Source organism: Phodopus roborovskii, unplaced genomic scaffold (genome assembly GCF_943737965.1).
Source record: "Phodopus roborovskii unplaced genomic scaffold, PHOROB, whole genome shotgun sequence".
NCBI classification, from domain to species: Eukaryota; Metazoa; Chordata; class Mammalia; order Rodentia; family Cricetidae; genus Phodopus; species Phodopus roborovskii.
The window spans coordinates 20,451,296-20,470,479 of NW_026126571.1; the positions used below are offsets into that span (position 1 = coordinate 20,451,296).

At 47.5% G+C, this 19,184-nt stretch overlaps 2 protein-coding genes across 3 annotated transcripts in view; one reads left to right on the forward strand and one right to left on the reverse strand.

Annotated features, from left to right (window-relative positions):
• Window positions 1-8,983, forward strand: part of Scrn1 (secernin 1) — a 55,155-nt gene extending 46,172 nt beyond the window's left edge. Inside the window, exons 7-9 of one of the 2 annotated variants that reach the window (XM_051202951.1) lie at window positions 5,538-5,718; window positions 6,845-7,004; window positions 8,785-8,983. In XM_051202951.1, the coding sequence (XP_051058908.1) occupies window positions 5,538-5,718; window positions 6,845-7,003 (340 nt within the window). In that variant the 3' untranslated portion in view covers window position 7,004; window positions 8,785-8,983. Of the gene's footprint in view, window positions 1-5,537; window positions 5,719-6,844; window positions 7,100-8,784 lie in introns of those variants that run through there. The other variant, XM_051202950.1, reaches the window with a different exon arrangement.
• A 5,528-nt stretch (window positions 8,984-14,511) lies between these two features.
• Wipf3 (WAS/WASL interacting protein family member 3) overlaps window positions 14,512-19,184 on the reverse strand; it is a 48,701-nt gene continuing 44,028 nt past the window's right edge. The window contains exons 7-8 of the mRNA XM_051203064.1: window positions 17,520-17,596; window positions 14,512-14,544 (exon numbers count right to left, since the gene is read on the reverse strand). Of these exons, the coding sequence (XP_051059021.1) occupies window positions 14,521-14,544; window positions 17,520-17,596 (101 nt within the window). The 3' untranslated portion in view covers window positions 14,512-14,520. The remainder of the gene's footprint in view (window positions 14,545-17,519; window positions 17,597-19,184) is intronic.

Here is a 19,184-nt window from a genome sequence, read left to right on the forward strand (position 1 = left end):
CTGTAGTTAAGGCAATCGCAGCTGACTTCTGCTAGAATTAACATGTAGAGATGTTTTGAGAAAATGAATTGCTCCTCCCAGTTGATATCAGGACCAGTGGAAAGGCTCTGCCTGGGCTCCGTCTGCTTGTTTCTTTTCTGTCATGTCCACACATTAATCCACAGTTCATAGCTGGTTTTCACAAATGACTTTTCCCTTCATCCCTCCATCTCCCATGCCATTTCCTCTCATGTGCTAGGCTCGGTGTAAATTTGAGAGTGAATCAGAACCAGCATTTGAGTGCTTGAGGGAGAGGCAACGACCCGATAATCAAGTTTACCAAGGAGACTAATTCTAGCATGTTACTTCTCTGCTGAGTCAGGAGTCTCTTCACCTACTGACAGAGCGATGCTGGCTGGCTTTGGGGGAACCAGCTCTGACCCATAAGAGCCATTTCCTGAGAAACCAGTACTTGTTGACACTCCACTAATGTGACAGGTTGGGAGGAAAAGAATATTTAAAAAGGTACCTTGGCTCTGTAAGACTGTCAAGTGTAGACTTTTGAGGTATGTGGCAGCCAGAGAGAGTACTTGTGCTTGTCAATGACATCCCATGCACTGTGACGTCTTTGGTGGCTCTAAATGGGCCACAGAGAGAACATTTACACCTCGGAAGTCAGCAAACACCACAAATCTGAGTTTATTTCTTTTGAGAGATGTAGTTGTTAGACTGGGACGGCACTGAGAGGCCATGGATGTAGGCAAGCCCAGACAGCCTCAAGGATGGGGAAACCAAAGGGGAGAAGATACAGTCACCTCAACAGCAGAGACGATGCTGAGAGATGGAAGGAACAGCACCCCCCCCAAAGGACTGGCCCAAATTGTACCATTGGGGTAATTGTCAGCCTTAGGTGGTACCTGTTTGTTCCTAGAGGAAGTACAGAAGGCCTTGGAGTCCACAGGGCACAACCAGCACAATATATATGGAGTGGAGGGCCCTGGACCAAATGGCACCCACATCCTGTTCAGTCCCGTTCTGAATCCCTCCGATACTATCCCTCTCCTCTTTACCTATTCTACTTCTGACCTTCCAAAATGCCTCCAAGCTCTGGCTCTAGCCCACTGTCCACAGGGCTGTCCTGTGCTCCCCAAATTCAGCTCTCCTTCTCAGTGCTCCTATGCAATGCTCCTTCCCAGTGCTCCTGAACAAATCTCCTCCACAGTACTCCCAGGCAATGTCCCTTCCCAGTGTTCCTGTACAATGTCCCCAGTGACCCTGCACAATGTCCCTTCCCAGTGCTCCTACACAATGACCCTTCCCAGTGTCCCTGTACAATGTCCCAGTGCCCCTACACAATGTCCCTTCCCAGTGCCCCTACACAATGTCCCTTCCCAGTGTCCCTGTACAATGTCCCAGTGCCCCTACACAATGTCCCTTCCCAGTGCCCCTACACAATGTCCCTTCCCAGTGTTCCTGTACCATGTCCCCAGTGCTCCTACACAATGTCCCTTCCCAGTGTCCCTGTACAATGTCCCCAGTGCTCCTACACAATGTCCTTTTTCAGTGTTCCCATGCTCCTTCTTAGTGCTCCTGTACAATGTTCCCAATGCTCCTGCACAGTGCAAGCTCCTTTACTGAGTGGTTCTGATCTCAGCCGACAGTAAGATTAGAGTCATATGCCCGCAGATGAGCCATTTAGAAAGATGGCTACCCTTTTGAGAGAAACTGGTCAGTCTAGGCAGGTTTTCCTCACAGTGGGGTCAGGGTTGAATAGATTCATTTGAGCTAGGGCCTGTGCATTGTCCCTTTCTGTGTCTCCTGTCCCTCAGGGACTTTGGTCACAAGATGAGTCCAGCATAGCCACTTGGGGAGTGTCTCTTTCTTCAGCAAGAACAAAGATGTGTCTGAGGTCAGACCGTTTTCTGGCCAGAGCTATTGCTTTTTTGTAGTAGTGCCTGTGTTTCAAGCCAAATGGAGGATTAAGAGTGAGAAATGATGGGAAAAGCTTACTTCACATATAGGAGACCTGAATTTAGCCAGTTTTGAACAAAGCACTGAACCCTGTGAGCCCCAGTCATCTCATGTGTAAAATGGAGCAGTGTGGCCTGGTCTGGTGTCTGGAAGGTACAGCCATGACTCAGAGAGGCAGATTCAGCTTTGATGCCACCTTATTGGTTGTGTGAACTTGGTCAAGTCGTATCATCTCTGTGGGCATTAAATAGCACTCATTCAAGTGCACTGAAGCAGTTGCCTCCTGGTTCAAGTGCGGAAAGATGCCTGGCTGTGCCCTTATCTATTTAGAATCGTAAGTGTGCTTTGCATTAAAGATTGGCAAAACATTAGAGTGTTTGCAGGCTGCTGAGTGCACCACACTTTCTTTGTAGAATGTGGGCCAGAGGTACAGATGATCAAACACGAATGACAGCTATTCCTTCAGTCAGTTATTAGCAATTCTTGCCATTTTTATAACTAGAAGTATATAGTTTTGTTATTTACATAATTTATCCATACTCAAGTGTACCATCAACCACAAAGTCATGCCTGCTACATTTAGCAGTTGAGGATGCTGACTTTTTTTTTTTTTTACAGACTGAAAAAGATCTGGGGAAGCCTTGGCAGTTCCAAATATTATGGGTACCTGCTCATATTTAGTGTTTAGTTTTCAAATAGAAAGCATAGTTGAGGAGGCTAAACATATGGTACCCTTTGCCTTAGAAAAGCTACCTGGCACTTGGCATCATCGTTAAGTAAATTAACTTGACAGGTGGTGAGGGAGACTGACATTCTACTGAGTTCCTACGTTTCACTCCATTTTTTCCCCTATATATTGGATGCAGAAGATAAACTGTGGGTGGCATGAACTTACTGAAGTTGGAATGACAAGTGTGCATGCCTCACACAAATGGGCATGGAAAAGCACAGAGCCAGCAGAGCAGTTTCAGGCACTGGAAGAAACCATAGCCACCACTTCAGTGCACTTGAGAAGCAGAGAAAACCACTGGCATTACATCTGGCCAGATGCAGAGAGGCTACTCACTCCCATACCCGGCCTCTGTCCAGTTGTCTGCCCCCCCCCACTCAGTTTAGAGCTGTTGGGCTGCCGTGCCTGGTCCTTGGCAGGGTTTCCCCTGAGATCAGCGTGTCAGAGAACAGTAAGCAGGGCAGGGCTCTCTGGAGGAGCTCGCTTGCAGTTTGGGTGGTAGAGGGCAGAGGTGGGTGGCCTGAGGAAACAGCATGTCACAGATGGATATCCCATGCCCTGGGGGCAGTGAGGATGGGACAGCTCCTTCCAAGGAGCCTCCACTCAGTGCCTGGCACTGGCTCCTTTTGGTACAGCCCTGAGCTGAGGTTAGGACTGTGTGGGCAGAAGGGTCCCTGTGCCGGCTGTAGTACATGAACTGACTACACATCTAAGAGCTGCTTGCCCTATGGATAAGGAGGGCGCTTGCTGCGATGACAACTGTATGGTCAGAGATGGAACAAGATGGCAGCAGTCTGCACGCCTGTGGGTGCTGGGCACACGCTTCTTTCTTCCTCTCCCTCTCCTCTCCCTTGTGAGGTAATCACAATCGGTTCAGGCAGTTTGAAACTTTGCACTAACTCCCCCATCACACCCAGCAGTTGGGAGAAGAGAAAGCAAAGGTCTATTTCCAAGAGGCTGCAGGAAGTGGAAGTGTATTCCTCTGTCCATGGGCAGCATCCCTCTATTCTGGGATTTCATTTAGTAATGACTGAGTAACAGGGGCTCTGGGACAACCTAGCCCGGCATGTTGTGCTGTCTGGAAGATATGGCTGAGGGGTGGGTCAGGCATATATATATATATACATATATATATATATGTATATATATATATGTTCTTTTAGAATTTGTCCCCTTCCCCACTAAAAAATATTATTTTAAAAATGTGTATGAGCATATATCTCTATGCACCACATGCATGCAGTTCCTGCAGAGGCCAGAAGAGGGCATCTGATCCCTGGAACCGGACTTTGAGAAGGGGGTGAACTGCATGTGGGCTCTGGGAATTAAATCCAGGTCCTCTGCAAGCTACAATCGCTTTGGTGATCCTCTACTGAGCCATCTCTCCAGCCCACCTGTTCCCTCATTGTTCATTAACTCTTGGGGAATTTCAGGTGGACTCATTTTTAATGAATACGAGCATCACCTGAGAAGACAGGAGAGTCCCCGATACCTGATACCTGTCCTTAACCTGCACCACTCTCTCCCAGTTCAGGTGCAGAGGTCTAACTGCCTTTGGCTTTCAGGTGAAATGAACCTGGGCCTTACTTTTGTGCACGTGTTGATAAGTCTCTGCCTCTTGAGCCTTCTTTAGCACTACTGCCTGGGGAAAAGAAATCTAGAGGTCACTGATCAGCATGTTGCCCGTGGCAGTGTCCCTGAATCTTAGATAATATGAATCCCCTCAGGCTTTGCTAGATGCAGATTCTGATTCAGCAGAACAGGGCTGGAGGTCCAGGCCTCTGAGGGATGTTGATGCTGCAAGTCTAGGGACATATCTAGGACGGATTTGTGGTCCTTTCCAGGTCATCGTGTCCATGACAATAGCAAGGGAGCTCTGGCTGCCTCAAGCCTCAAGCATGCCAGAGCTGAGAAAGTCAACATCCCAGCTCACTTTTAACCTCTTCATGCCTGCCGGAAGTGGGCCCACATGTACCATTGAGAGGAGAAGAAAGTGTAAACCACACAAATCCATCACAGCCCACAGAGTGTGGAAGGTTCATTTGCTCATTTTCTCCTGTTATTATTACAAGTGGTCCCAGGGTATCTGCCAGAATCGTACCTCTGTCCCAGCAGTGTTTTATCTGGGGGGGGGGGACGAATAAGGCTTTCTTCCAGCTGTTAGTTAGCTGTGGTGTCTCGCATCCTGCACAGCTCTTTCTATGTGTGACTGCTTTGGGGTGTGTATATGTATTTGTGTGACATGTACCCAGGTATGTACAAGCACATGTGCACATGGACCCGGACTCAGCCATTTCCTCTAAGGCCTCATCCTGCCAGGAGAATAAGAGTCAGACGGAGCAGGGTGGGGGGCACAACCACTTTTCCTGCTCAGCCTCTCTCTCAGACAACCAGCCTTCTGTTTACCTGGTCATGTGTCTCCATCCCCGCCCCACCAGGGGGGGCAGTTGGCTTAGCTGACATCACCTTAATCTGAACTCCTCTAGTCTGTGAGATACTTCAAAGATTTTTCAAGAAAGTAGACCCTTAAGATCAAAACTGAAGCCCACTGCCTTCCCAGAGGAGAAAGGGGCAGCCCTCTGTTCCATTCAGATGCATGGCTTATTTTGGCCCGTCCTGGAGCACCATGTCTACTTGCTGTTCTTTTCCAACAAAAAGGGTCTTTCCAATCACTTTCCCAGGGCAGCAAAAGTCTCAACATCAGCCATTGTAAATGGCTCTTAGTTTCCTAGAAATAATGACTAAAACGTACAGCAGTGTGTCTCTTGGCCTGCGGCTGCCTGTCTCAGTTGGCTCACGACTGCATACTCCAGGTACCACACTCAGTCTGGCTGAAGCAGCTCTCCTTTCTCTCCAGGTCCATATTCAAGCCATTCATCTTTGTTGATGATGTAAAACTTGTCCCCAAAGCACAGTCACCCTGTTTTGGTGACGATGACCCAGCCAAAAAGGAACCCCGGTTCCAGGAGAAGCCAGATCGCCGGCATGAGCTGTACAAGGCTCATGAGTGGGCACGTGCTGTCATCGAGAGTGACCAGGTGAGCCTGGAGGAGGTCGAGGGACAATGGCAGAGGTCAATGGGAAAGGAGGCAGAGAGGTAGCTTGCACACACATCCCTATCCTCTCCCTCTCCTTGCTAGCCCGATGGGTGTCTCTCAGAAAGAGAAGGCAGGTGTTAACTTTCCTACCAACTCTCCTGAAACCAAAGAAAAGGAAGCCTCTGCTTTTGTTTTTACTCTGGATCCAGCAGGCTGAGGATCCCTTCCTCAGGTGCCATTAACCCCAGAGTAGCTTGTCACAGGCTCAGGCCAGCTCCATCCTGCATCTGCTGGGGTCCTTCGTGGTCCTACGTTTGGCTTAGTGCCTCTGATTTGCTGGGGTCTCCACTGCAATTGAGGTTCCACCTTCACCCAGTGCCAGCCTCAGCTCTCCATGGACCCTGCAGTTTCCATGCTGCCCAAGCCAGTATCACATGGGAGGTCTTACATATTACCAAGTTAGACTGCCAGCTTGAGATGCAGCTTGGCTCCCTGGAAACCACCATCATAGAAAAAAAATGACATAGGGTTATACATAGCATGTTTATTAATTGAGTCATTTATCCCTTCAATAGACAATCTTTTTTGAGAACACCTATTGCGCTCCAGTCATTGGAAGGCAGATACAAGCCTAGCTCTCCCTCTCCAGGAGGTCAGGGTATAATGGGAGACATAGCCATGCAGGCCAGTCATCCCAACACAGATGATGGTGATCATGTAGGGAGAAGGTATTGAATTCTGGAGGAAGGGCCTTCCATAGCAGTCTGAAGATGGGCTCAGACTGACCTAGTGTTGAGGGCGGGGAGGGCCTCCATATGAGCAATGGGGAGAGATTATCATGGGTGTAGCAATGCACGTGGCTGAAGGGGATGGATATACAAGGCAAGCGGCCACAGTGTCCTGACTACTGCTCAGAGGTCAGAACTTTAAACCAGACATCTGTGGATGTGTTCTGAGCGGGCTGCTGATGTAACTGCATTCTAGAGCAGCCCCGGTGGTGGTTTGGGTACAGAGGAGGGAGTAGATAGATGGTCCTGTAGCCAGGAAGCCATGACAGCCAGACCCTGGGCTGTCAGTGTCCACTGCCATGACGCATGCTGTCCCGCATGGCTGTATCCCTCCTCAGGAGCAAGGCCGTACACTGAGGAAGACCATGCTGGAGTTGGAGAAGCAAGGCTTGGAAGCCATGGAAGAGATCCTAAGCAGCCCCGAGCCCCCGGACCCTGCCGAGGTGGGGGACCTTTTCTACGACTGTGTGGACACCGAGATGAAGTTTTTTAAGTGATGTAAGCATCCTCGCCCTTACTTAAAGCTTCCCACCCAACTAAATTACCAGCAGAGAAACACTCTTCTGTCTGAGTAAAATGAGATTTACCATGTGGCCGCCTTGTGTCTAAATGTTCCCTCTGTTCAGCTTAGCAACCCCCCTTTCGCTATGTAACTCGATCCCACATGCCTCTTGCTCCATTGTGTGATAAGCTGTGGGCCTGAAGATGTTCTTGTGTTTCAGTGACAATGGGCACCTTAGGAGAACTAGAGTTCCTTCAGCCTTGGACAGGGCTGCAGGGCCAGGCTGGTGGGAAAGACAAGAGCTGTGAAGGCCCTGGTCCCTCTCTAGATAGTGATTTCTTCACGGCTAACAAAAGGGTTTTGTTCATACTGAAGGCTCTTGTGTGTGCGTAGATGGGGGAGAATCCCTCAGCTTTCCTGTACAAAGCACAGGCTTATGGGTAGCCCACAGTCCCCACAGGTATGCCTTGGGAAACAAAGCTAATGGGAAGGAACAGAGGATCCCTGGAGACAGTCCTAGCTCTGTCCCAATGATGGTGACTCTGAAAGACCCGTTCTCTGTGAGCGGTGCCCATGCACAGTAGAGCAGACCTGCTTCCACAGGCAGGAGAGCTGGGCATCCATGTTCGCTGGACCTCCCCATCCAGCACCTCCTCCACCCGAGGACGCAGCTCTGTGTAGAAATGACTTGCAGTTTGATTGTCAGCAACATGTATAAGATTCATGAAATGGCCTTGGCGGAGTTCACAACTGCAGATCTCAGGCAACGAGGGAAAGAAAAGGGACTCGACTGCTGAAAGCACCTGGGATCCAGGCTCATTTGTCTCCAACACCATTGTGTTGCAAAAAGGACTGGACTCCTCTGGAGGGTGTGAGGAAGACAGGGCAGGCTGAGGACAGATGGCTGTGCCCACTGGTTAACTAGATTCCCACAAGTCAGTGCGCTGAGCACCTGACCTCCAGGGTCTCCCCACATAGTGCTCATGCCCCAGTGCCCAGCAGCTGCCTTCGGACTGGTGTCAAGAATGAGAGAGAGGATGTGGGAGCTTATCCATCGCCACTCTCCAGAACTCCCGAAAGAGTAAAGGGATAGAGATGACTGGCAGAAGTGTAGGTTAGAGGAACAGCTAGTGTGTGTGTGTGTGTGTGGGGGGGTGAACAAACAGGAACTGTCCATCAGTGATCTCGGGCGTGGCTTAGGGGCCTCAGATCCTTCCTAGTGGTACCAAGGGCTGTGAGAGCTGGCAGGGACCTGAGCCCTCATTTCACAATGTGATACAGGCCAGAGGTTTTATGGGGACAAATCTTGCTTTTCTTTCAGCCCTCCTTTAAGAGGGTGTGTGTGCTGTGAGCCCCTTCCCAGCTGTTTCGTGAGTGCCATGTATAAACAAATGGCAAACCGTGAGAGGTGGGACAAGTTCACGACAACCAAATGGTGGCTTGCGGTTGCTAGGAGCTTTGGGCAGGCTGGCCGTGGCATCAAACGCAGATGAACAGAGGGTACAGGTAGAGCGAAGCTGAAAGTGTCCGCAGGTGCAAAGGGAAGAAGGGTGATGTTTGAGGAGAAAGTTGCCTGTCCAACCCCACCTGCTGCATTAAGTCAGGCGATGCAGAAGGCCATCCTGCGATTTCCCTGTATGGTCTCTCGTCCACCTCACCTGTGAGGCCAACTCATCAGATCTGACTTGTCTGAGACAGCCCAGGCCATTCAGGGTTTGATCAAAAGTCTAGTGAAAATAAAGGTCACAACATCCTTCTCTCTTTACTTTGGCCAAGGTTGCATAAGGCTGTGCTGACTTGATGTCATCACTCAGGTGCCTGGAAAACACAGTGGCTACTTCTATTATTGGATATTAGCCTTAGTCCAGCATCACAGAGAAAGGCTTGGAGCATTGTACATCTCAACCATGTTGTCCTCTTACCACTAGAGGGCGCAGGAGCCCCTGTGGGCAACCTGGCCTATGTTAAGGGGCCTGATTTTTCCCTTTTTTAGGCAATGGTTAAGAACTGGGAACAGAAGCTTTTCTCACTGGGATGGGTGGGAACAGATACGAGGACAGTAAGGAATCTGGCTAGGTGCCTGCATGTACTTTAGTGACTTTATCTGACAACAGAAACGATGCTGAATTTTGAGTAGGCAGATGTAGAAGAACATTTGTTTTAAAATCCTCCTAATGGATTTCCCTGTGAAGAAATGCTTCATTCATGGGTAATTTCTTCATCAGGGGTTGGTTTTCTGAACAGCATTGAGAAAATGGATATTCAGGATGAAATGCATATGGAATGTTTAAGATCACCCTGAAAATAACTTCCCAGAAGACCACCATGTATCTATTAACCCTCCAGGGTGGGAGAGCCTGGGCATACTTTGTGTTGAAATAAGTCATGACCATTAAGGACAGACTGGCTGCCCCCACCTGCCCATAGAACCTTATGTAAGCTAGCTAGTCTTTTGTGGATGAGATTTCCACTAGGTGAAAACAGGCATCATAGCTGCGCGCAGACACTCGCGTGGACGTTGCGTTAGTAAATAGGACATAGTCTTTTTATTATTCTTGGAGGTGTCTGGAAGCTGTGGTAGAAAACGGACCCGGTAAAAGCTGTGGAGACTAGCCCAACACAAGATCAGTGTTTGTAGGCGTCAGCCTCACAAGCTCCTGCAGCGGGTATCTGCCCACTAGAACTCAGTGGTGACACCCTCTTACTATCAGGTGAACCAGCAGCAATAAAAATAATTGTCAGCCACAAAAAATAATGTCATCCCACATCGGTAAAGGTGACGCCACTTCTGGCAGGTCCACAGGACAGCCAGGTGTGCATGCCTGAAAGTCACTGGCTACGTTCTTTTATTGCAAAGAGAAAACACAAGGAAGCTAGGTGAAGGCCCACGGAGCGGGAGCAGGGCAGGTGCAGGGCAAGCATCCCAACTCTTCTATGCCTCCCTTAGCTGTGGGCTTTCAGTCCACATGGCTCTGTGTCCTGGCTCCTGTTCTGTGGTGTGTGTCAAAATGTGTTTTATCTGACTGAAGCCAACCATCCTGAAATATATCACACAGAATTCTTGCAGGAATCAATAAGTACATGTCTTTAATCATGTGAGAACTGAAATGCCATAGAACCTTTGTTTCCTGTTGGGGTGGAACTGACTGTGTGGTCTTAACAGCCTTTTGTACAAATGCCTACAAGTCAAATAATGTCCCTACCCAGTGCTTGCCCTCGAGAGTGTCTCTAACTGCACCGAATGTACAATAAAAGCATCAAAGTCAATGTCCAGGAGCATCCTCTTGTTTGTGTTTCACGAACACAGCCGGCACCAGTCACAAGACAAATGTGTGGAAGAACTGAGCTTTTCTGACTGGAACCCTTAGAAAACTCAGCCACTTGAGCAGGGCCTCACATGGTGTGCCACCGTGAAGACAAATTCACTATTTAAAGATAAACCCAAAACTATAACCATATACCACTCAGCTGGGTCAGACCAGCAGCAGCAAGAATTGATTACCCTGCAGACCCAATTTGCAGGATATCGTGCTTTAATAAGGATCAGGAGAAACAAATAGGGCGAATAGATGTTTATTCAGGGAGAACTAACTTAAACAGCATAGACAGATGAACACCAGCAGGTTCCTGGTCCCAAGGATGTCTCTGGATGCTCTCCTGTCCCCATGCTGCAAGAGAGCACTCAGGGCCCTTCCTCAGACCTAGTTCCCCCTGTCTCCACCCCACAATGGGCGTGGTCAGTGCCTCAGATTCAGACAAAGTGAATATCTCACTACAGCAGGATCTCCACAACACAGGGCAACAGAGGATATCCAGGAGGAGTCTCAATGAGGGCCCAGCATGGATAGTGGAACAGAAACCAGGGGCCTCGCACCAGACCAGTGACTCTGCAATGAACACTTGGCAGTAAAGATTATGGACAAAAGGGTTTACTGCGTGACTCACTGTGTTACATTGCAGTTTCCATGATGAGATTCCCCCACCCCGTTTTTTTTTTTCTTAAATTTTATTTGGGGGGGGGGTGCAAGGGAAGAGGGACAGGAAATGAATGGGATGGAGAAACACGATGTGAAAGACACAGAGAATAAATTTAAAAATTATTCAAAAAAGAGTCAACTACCATGTGGGGAGCTGGAAACATCATGCATGGCTGGCAGAAACGAAAATGGTTGCCCACCGTAGACTATGGAGATTTGTCAGCAAATTCCATTTGACCCAGCAATTCTACTTCCTAGTGTGTACCAAAGGAATGAAAGCAAGGCTGGGAAAGATGCTTGTTCGGCCACCTTCCTAGCCTATTAAATTACCTGTAGGTGAGTGGATGGATGGTTACACAATGTGGTATGTCTGTGCAATGGAGTACTGTTCAGCCTTAAGGGGAGAAGGCAATTCTGATACATGCCACATTATGTATGGACATTCTGGACATTATGTTGGGCAAAACAAATTAGTCACAAGGGGACATATGTAACTCTGTTTACGTGATATACCTAGAGGAGTCAAATACACAGACTGCTTGTTTTCCAGAACATGGGGTGTGCCCTTACTTAGCTCTGGGACCCAAGTGTTCAGGGCTTGACAGTGTGTCTTCATCCCTGTATGTCCACATACACATTTACACCCCGATTTGGATGGTGAGGAAACTGAACCTAAGTAGTTTAATCCCCAGACTTAAGAGACTTATATCCTTGCTTGCCTTTCACTCATGAGATGAGCAACCTCATCTCTCCTGTTCCAGGCTCCCATGTCCCAGAACCACGCCTGTGGACAGGAGAGGACTCTGCTCATCAGGAAAGGCTCCTTTGAAGTTGAAGGCCTGGCTGAGTTAAGGGCAGAGCCTAAGTGCTTTGGGTTGAAGGTTTCCTTAGTGTTGCATGCATAAGGTCCTGGATTTGATCCCTAGTAAGGAAAACCCTTCCCATTTAAACACATTGGCAGAATTTACAAGCAACACACTTGGCCCATACTGTAGTAATAACACTGCTAAGTATATTGTTATCTGTTTTTAAAATGCATATGGTAAAATCCCCACCCCACCCCTCACAACAAACAAGATTTCCCTAGGGGGCTAGAGGGATGGCGCAGAGGTTAGGTGACAGTTGCTTAAAGCTTTGGGGAAAAGTTTGGCATCATCCACAGGGATGGGAGAGAGAAAGGAAGGCTGTCTCCTAGACCGAGGCCAGTGTCGGGTACTGGTGATGAGCCAACTGAGGCAGGCAAGAGCAGGCCAAGAGCCACACAGCTATGTCTTTTTAGTCACTATTTCAGTAAAACTAACAAAGGTTGATGCTGAAGCAGACTTTTGATGTTCTGGCAAGGTGGCTGGAAAGGACCCTTTTCATTGGCAAAGAGAGGCAAGTAGACACAGTGCTCTGGGGCAGGACAGAATAGGACCCAGAGGACTCAAATTCAATTCCCAGCAAGCACACAACCAACTGCCACTCTAGTTCCAGGGGATCTAACACATTTTCTAGCCTCTTTGGGTACCTATACACATGACATGCACATCTAGACACATACACATAAATAAAAATAAATACATTTTCAAAGGCGCTATTTCTGGTGTTCCAGAAATCACTGGCCTTTGTTTAAGCCCTACGGACCCTTAAAGATGTGTCTTAGTACTGAAGTCTGACTGCTACACATTGCATTTCTGCACCACAGTGTCGTATCATATTCCAGAAACATGGGTAATCATCACATGTCAATCAAAGAGGCTTAGATCAGTACTGGTGATCACAGATGGGCTTTGCAGGGAAACAACCACCGACATTGTTGCTTATTAAAGTTTATTGGGTACAAAGGAATGCATCTGCAGTGGGAGACACCGATAAATATAAAATACAGGTGACACACGGGGAGGGCACAGTCTGCAATGTGAGGGTAGGTAAGGCTGGCAGGGACGCCTTCGCATATGAGTTCATGGTCAAGGGCACAACCTGTACACTGCTGGTGGGAACTGGACGCACCCACTTGAACTGGGAGGGTTGTAGTTGCAGTGATAGGTCTGGAGGCGAGCTGCTAGGCCAGATTCCTGAGATTGCTCCCTGCTTGCTGTTTTTGGTTTCTGCTTGTTCTTTCCCTCTGTCTTTAAATGGTTTAAAAAATTATCTGTATTGTATGTACCTGTGCGTGCGTGCGTACGTGTGTGTGTGTGTGTGTGAGTGTGTGTGTGTGTGTGTGCGTGCACATGCGCACATGTGAACAAAGGCACATCTGTGCACATGCATTTGGAGGCCAAAGGCCAACAACAGGTGTCTTTTTCCATCTCTCTCTCTCTCTAGCGTTTCTTACTAAACCTGCAGCTCCATAATTTGGTGAGGTTGGGTGGTACTGACCTTCCTGGGGTCAGCTGACTCGACTTAACTCCCAGGACCTGGGTTACAGACATGCACTCCCATGCCTGGCTTTTATGTAGGTCCTGGGGATGTGAACACAGGTCCTCGTGCTTGGCCAGCAGGCAGTCTACTGAAACTCAGATCCTTAGGCTTTCGAGGCAAGCATCTAATCAATGGAGTTATTGCCCCAGGCTTGTTTTGTTCTTCTTTTAATGTATGTTGTATTTTCCGTGTAAATCTTACACTCGGGGTGGGACTTGGGGGAGGGAGACCTCTGAGGTTAAAAATAAGCTTATCATAATAACCATGTGCTATGTACATTTGTAATCAGCAGGGGTGGCAAGATATCAAAATCTCATAAAGCTGACTTTACCCTGGCTACCAGGATGGAGCTGGGAACTTGGAGGGGTAGAAGGAAATGGACACCGGGCACTAGGGATGCTGTAAACAGTAAAAGCATTGGCTACTTGTAAAAGAATCCAGTTACAAAAGGGGCCCCTGTGGAAGGCATGTGAGGGGCCAAGCCCACTCCAATCTTTGCATTGGGATATATTTACATTAGGCAGCAAAATGACATCCCTGTACTGATAAAAGGAAGCGAGACATGGCATCCCACTCACTGGAGGCTGTGTGGCACTGAAGGGACCTGGGGACACGCTGCTTTCTTTGAGCTGCATTGTTTATAAGGCATTATCTGGTTTGATTTTGAAGTTGATGTGATGAGAGTCATGCCAATAAGAAGCTGTTGTGGATATTTATGACTTTGGGACTACTTGAAAACTAAGGATGCTCTAAAAAATGTGGATGTGGATATTTATGACTTTGGGACTACTTGAAAACTAAGGATGCTCTAAAAAATGTTTCAGAATCTAGGAAGGACCAGCCTACAAGCATATTTTATAGTCACAGTGGACACTACAGGGTGGGGTAGGGCTCCATCTGTACAAACAAAGAAAGGCTAAGATGCATATTTAAAAATATTAAAATATTACTCAAATGGAAGTTGACTAAAGTGGTGTTTTAAAGTTCGTGCAAATCATTATTTACAATAAATGATGCTCCATTCAGAGCCTGCCTGTCAAATGAATAGATCTGGAGCATGGGTAGAGTCTTGATGAGCTTTCCTGGCATCCATCCAATCAAGAACCCAAGGGCCTTGGCTTCGCCGTTCATCTTACCGGAGTGCCTTCAGAGATAACTGCAGAAACATGACAGAACATTACTGAAAAGGGGTCCAAAGACTCGTTGCCCACAAAAGACCTGCCTTGCCTGGGTCACAACTTTTCTTGTAGGCAAAGTGGCCCCATCGTGTACAAGGAGATTTTGTTTTGTTTTATGCCCCTCCCCCAGGGGTTGAGAATGGGAAGTGGTACATGGAGGCCCGATACTGTCTATGAACAATGATAGAAGAAAGCGCACACAATTCACTTGGCAGGAAGCTCAGGAAAAGCAAAGAGCATGATGAAGCAACCATATGCAGGCAACAGAAAGGAGGGGAAGGGCCAGAGGCCTCGGACTTTCAGCCCAGGACCACTGGACCCATACCAGCACCGTCTCCAGACCAGTGGTTTTCCTGTGCACTGCTCTGTGTCCTCATGACGTGAAAATTAATTAGGATGATGTCCAATGACACATAAAATAATCTCAACTTTGGGATGCCTAAAGACAACTGTATAACCTCTCCTTGACAGAATGAGGGTCTTCTTTACAGGCATCATGGCCGAACCATAACTGGTAGCCCTCAGCTAGGAGCCTAAATATATAGGTCCAGAAAGATGCAAACCATCATCATGGTTGCATCATGGGATGCAACCCCATGGGTTGATTTAGGTGTGTGCTTGTCCTGGGGCTGGAGACTAGGTCCTGTCCAGCGGGCCACGCAGCCTTGCTGAATTGATGAATTCTCAAGATTCTTGCCTGGGAACATCAGGCAGAGGTCAGATAGTCACCCTGGGTAACTCCTTGACCTTCTGCAACAAGTTTCCCTTTGTGGAGATAGATGAGCATCTCTCTCCAGCTTGACCACAGGCTATTATGGAGAGTCAAATGAGAGAACACAGACAAGCTAACTGAAAAATGGAAAAAGTTTTGTAAATGTAGGGACTGGGGGGGGTATGTTGATTATTTTGTTTTTCTGATTACAAAAATTACCTCTGCAGTTTAGAAAATAGAGGACTGGAGAGATGGCGTATCAGGTAAGAGCCCCGACTGCTCTTCCAGAGAACCCAGGTTCTATTCCCAGCACCCACATGACAGCTGTCTGCTTCCCACTATAGGTGCAAGATGCCCGGTTACCTCAAGTGCCTGCGTCCACCATGTGTAAAGCCTCCCTCACTACATTTTCTCTTGTAAGGTATTTTATCGGTGTAACAGAAAAGGTGACTAATGTAGACCTAGCCTTTGGTGTCTGAATGCCCAAAGAGGAAAGAGAAAATTGGAAGGGAAGAAGGGAATCTCCCAGAGAGCATTTCAACCTGAAGGGGGAGGCTTGCAACAACTTGGCGGGGGTTGGGGGTGGGGAATTGGGGGTTGGGGGTGAGAAAACAATGGACGCCAACATCAGTATCTGAACCTCTGTGATCTGGAGTAGTGAGGAGGGACTGGAGCATGGATCCCCAGTTGTCTGGAGGAGTGGGTAGTTTTCTTCTCCAGGTGTGTATAGGTTGTGCCATAAGGCCTTTCACCTGGGTACGGGTGGGAGGGAAATGGCTAGCTGCTGATGTCTTATGAGTTGAAACTGAGCAAAATCTAGACATTGTAAGTCTTCAGTTGATGCCAGAATTCCAAGACGACTGCAACAGAAACAGTGCCAGAGACATCACAGTCCAGGCAGAGTGGCAGACTCTGGTGCTTCCTACCTTACCGTCTTCCTCGAATCCATTTTTACACCTGTCGATAATCTCGCACCAATCTGTCCTCCCTTCCCTGCTTTATGAACTTCTTATCATTGCACACTCACTTTTGAACCTGTGATTATCTGAGAGTGGTTACTATGAGTCTTGAATTACCTGTGTTTAGGAAACAGGGTGTGGCCTGAATGGGAGGAAGTACCCTCTGCAGTGGGGTAGGGGAGGATCACAGCTTTCAGGATTCTAGTACATTCCCAGCCAGGCTACTTCTTAATAGTGTGACATAGTTGCTGAATAACCCAGTTCATCAACAGCCAGCCTGCTGTCTGATACACAGAACTTGAAAACAGGTGTAGCCAAGGCAGAATAAATTCACATGTTTGGATAAACAAAGGATTTTATCTTTTTGTTTGTTTTTCGGGACAAGGTTTCTCTGTGTAGCAGCCCTGGCTGTCCTGGAACTCACTTTATGGATCAGGCTGGCCTTGAACTCTCAGAGATCTGCCTGCCTCTACCTCCTTAGTGCTGGGATTAAAGGCATACACCACCACACCCAGCAACAAAGAATTTTAAAAGAGGAGACCATATCACATGCAGTGAGAGATGTTGCCTCTGTCCCGGTTAGAAAACTGTATAAGTTATTTTGGCTGAGAACAAGGGCATTTATGTGGTTTTTTTTTTTGTTTTTTCTCCCAGCTTTGACAATTACATGGAGCTAAGGGCACTTAAATTGTGATTAAATTTTGGTCAGAATCAAATTAATATTGATGCAAGAAAAAGCCCCCCAAAAAACTATCTAGTCTATAGGTGAGTGAGAATCCTGAATCATATGTTACAGATCTTATGGGTTTTTCTCCTGGGGTTAGGGAAGGTCAGACTCAGGAGGAGTGAAATTTCGGGGTTCTGAGTGAGTCAATCACTTCTGTATGGGGTGGTAACTTAAGGAAAGTCCCTTCCACCTGGTTGACTTTGCAACTGTAGGTCATTCATTCTGGCCTTTAATAAAGGTGAAACACATGGCATTCTCAAGGAAGAGGAAGTCAGAAGAGGAAGATTTCTTCTCTAAGAAATCCCTGTAGAGCAGTGGTTTTCAACTTTCCTAATGCTTTGGCCCTAAATACAGTTCCTCATATTGTGATGACCTCCAGCCACAAAACTATATTGTTGCTACTTCATGACAGTAATTTTGCTGCTGTTATGAATTTTGATGTAAATATCCGACACGCAGGGTATCTGATATGCTATCCCAAAGGGCTTGCGACCCCTGAGGTTGAGAACCACTACTGTAAGAGGGGCTTCCGGGCTTTACATTGGGAGGTGTTACCTGAGAATTTCTGCTTTTGATGTCATCCGAGCTCTGCCCAGCCGTCTCAGCTTGGAGCCAGGAACCAGGTGTGCGGCCTGAGAGAAACAAGAGTAGCCTCACCCACCATCTTTTGCCCAGGGCCTCTGTACCCTGTGGAGACACTCCTGCTAAACCAGCACCTAACATTCCTGCAGAGGGTCCCCAGGCAACATGTGCTCAATCCAAAACCTTCTGCCTTCTGGCCCCTGACTATGTGTTTCCACCCATCTTCTGTGTCACAGACTACGGGCTCAGGGAGTCTGCTGTATGAGGAAGCCTCCCTGACTGGCATGTACCCAGCCTCTGGGCACCTTCTCCACCTACCATTGTGACATGCCAAGTACTGTGCAGGTACTATTGGCTGACACAATTCAGGCCTCCATTTAGTGAAGCTCCAGCAATGTATCTTTATCTCCAAGATGTACTGGGCTTCAGTATTACACAAGTTGCACAGGATATAATGCCATAGTTAAAAATTGGAAGAATGTAGAAGATAATGGGGGGGGGACCCCAATGCCTCTTAGCCTGCATGTCCCACACCCAAGTCCAATTTCTTTTGCTAGTGTCACCACAGCAAAAGTCTCCATTCTTTTAAAAGATGATTTACTCAAGTTTTAAATCCACATCTCTAGGTTGTTGTTGTTTTGTTTTTTGTTTTTGTTTTTCAAGATAGGGTTTCTCTGTGGCTTTGGAGGCTGTCCTGGAACTAGCTCTTGTAGACCAGGTCTTGAACTCAGGGGAGGTGAAATTGTACAGAAGGAAAAATCTAGGTTTTTCAAATCCATCAAAAAAAAAAAAAAAAAACCCAAAACCCAAAAACCAAAAACCAAAAACCAAAACAAAACAAAAACACAATAACCAATTTTCCCTCTTCGGTGGTAGAATTACTTTTGAAACACTCTCTGTCACTTTAGAAGTTTTCTACAGTGTGCACATTTGGCTCTGTAACAGTCCTACAGGATAAGGCATAGCTTTCAATGAACCATCACATCAGAGCTCAAAGGGCTCTGAAACACACACACACACACACACACACACACACACACACACACACACACGAAAAAACACTAATCAAGGTTTAAACTGGGAACAGTACTTGTTCGAAGTACTTGAACTAAGATGTTTTGGTTGGAGCAAATAACAGAGAGAATGTTAGCTTTTCAGCTAGTTTGAGTAAAAAGTACCAAGACACTGACAGCCATGAGGTACTTCCAGACTGGGGTCCTTAGTTTTACAAACGGCCAGTCTGCAATAGAAGACCCTCTCACTGGACGGACATTTCCCAGTCCAGCCTTTACAAACATTGGGTAGCTTTGTCTCCCTTGTGACTCTGTCCTTGCACTGTGGGACACTTACCACACCTTTCTGTACTTACCCAGTACCTGTGGCAGCCTTACCCAAACCCAGGCCTACTGGTAAGCACCACACGGGACTCTAGGTATCACCCATTGCCTCCAGGCACATTTGCCCCCATCTGAAAACCACTGACTAGTAACATAGGTGTCATGGGTAGACAGTTCCCATCAGCGCCCACAAGCTGACCAGAGTGGGGAGGCTGGAGCAAAATCAGCTTCTCCATGAAAATGGAGGGCAAACTTCCCATTTGGCTGCAAGAAAAACTTCACTGCTAACTGGGACTTCTTC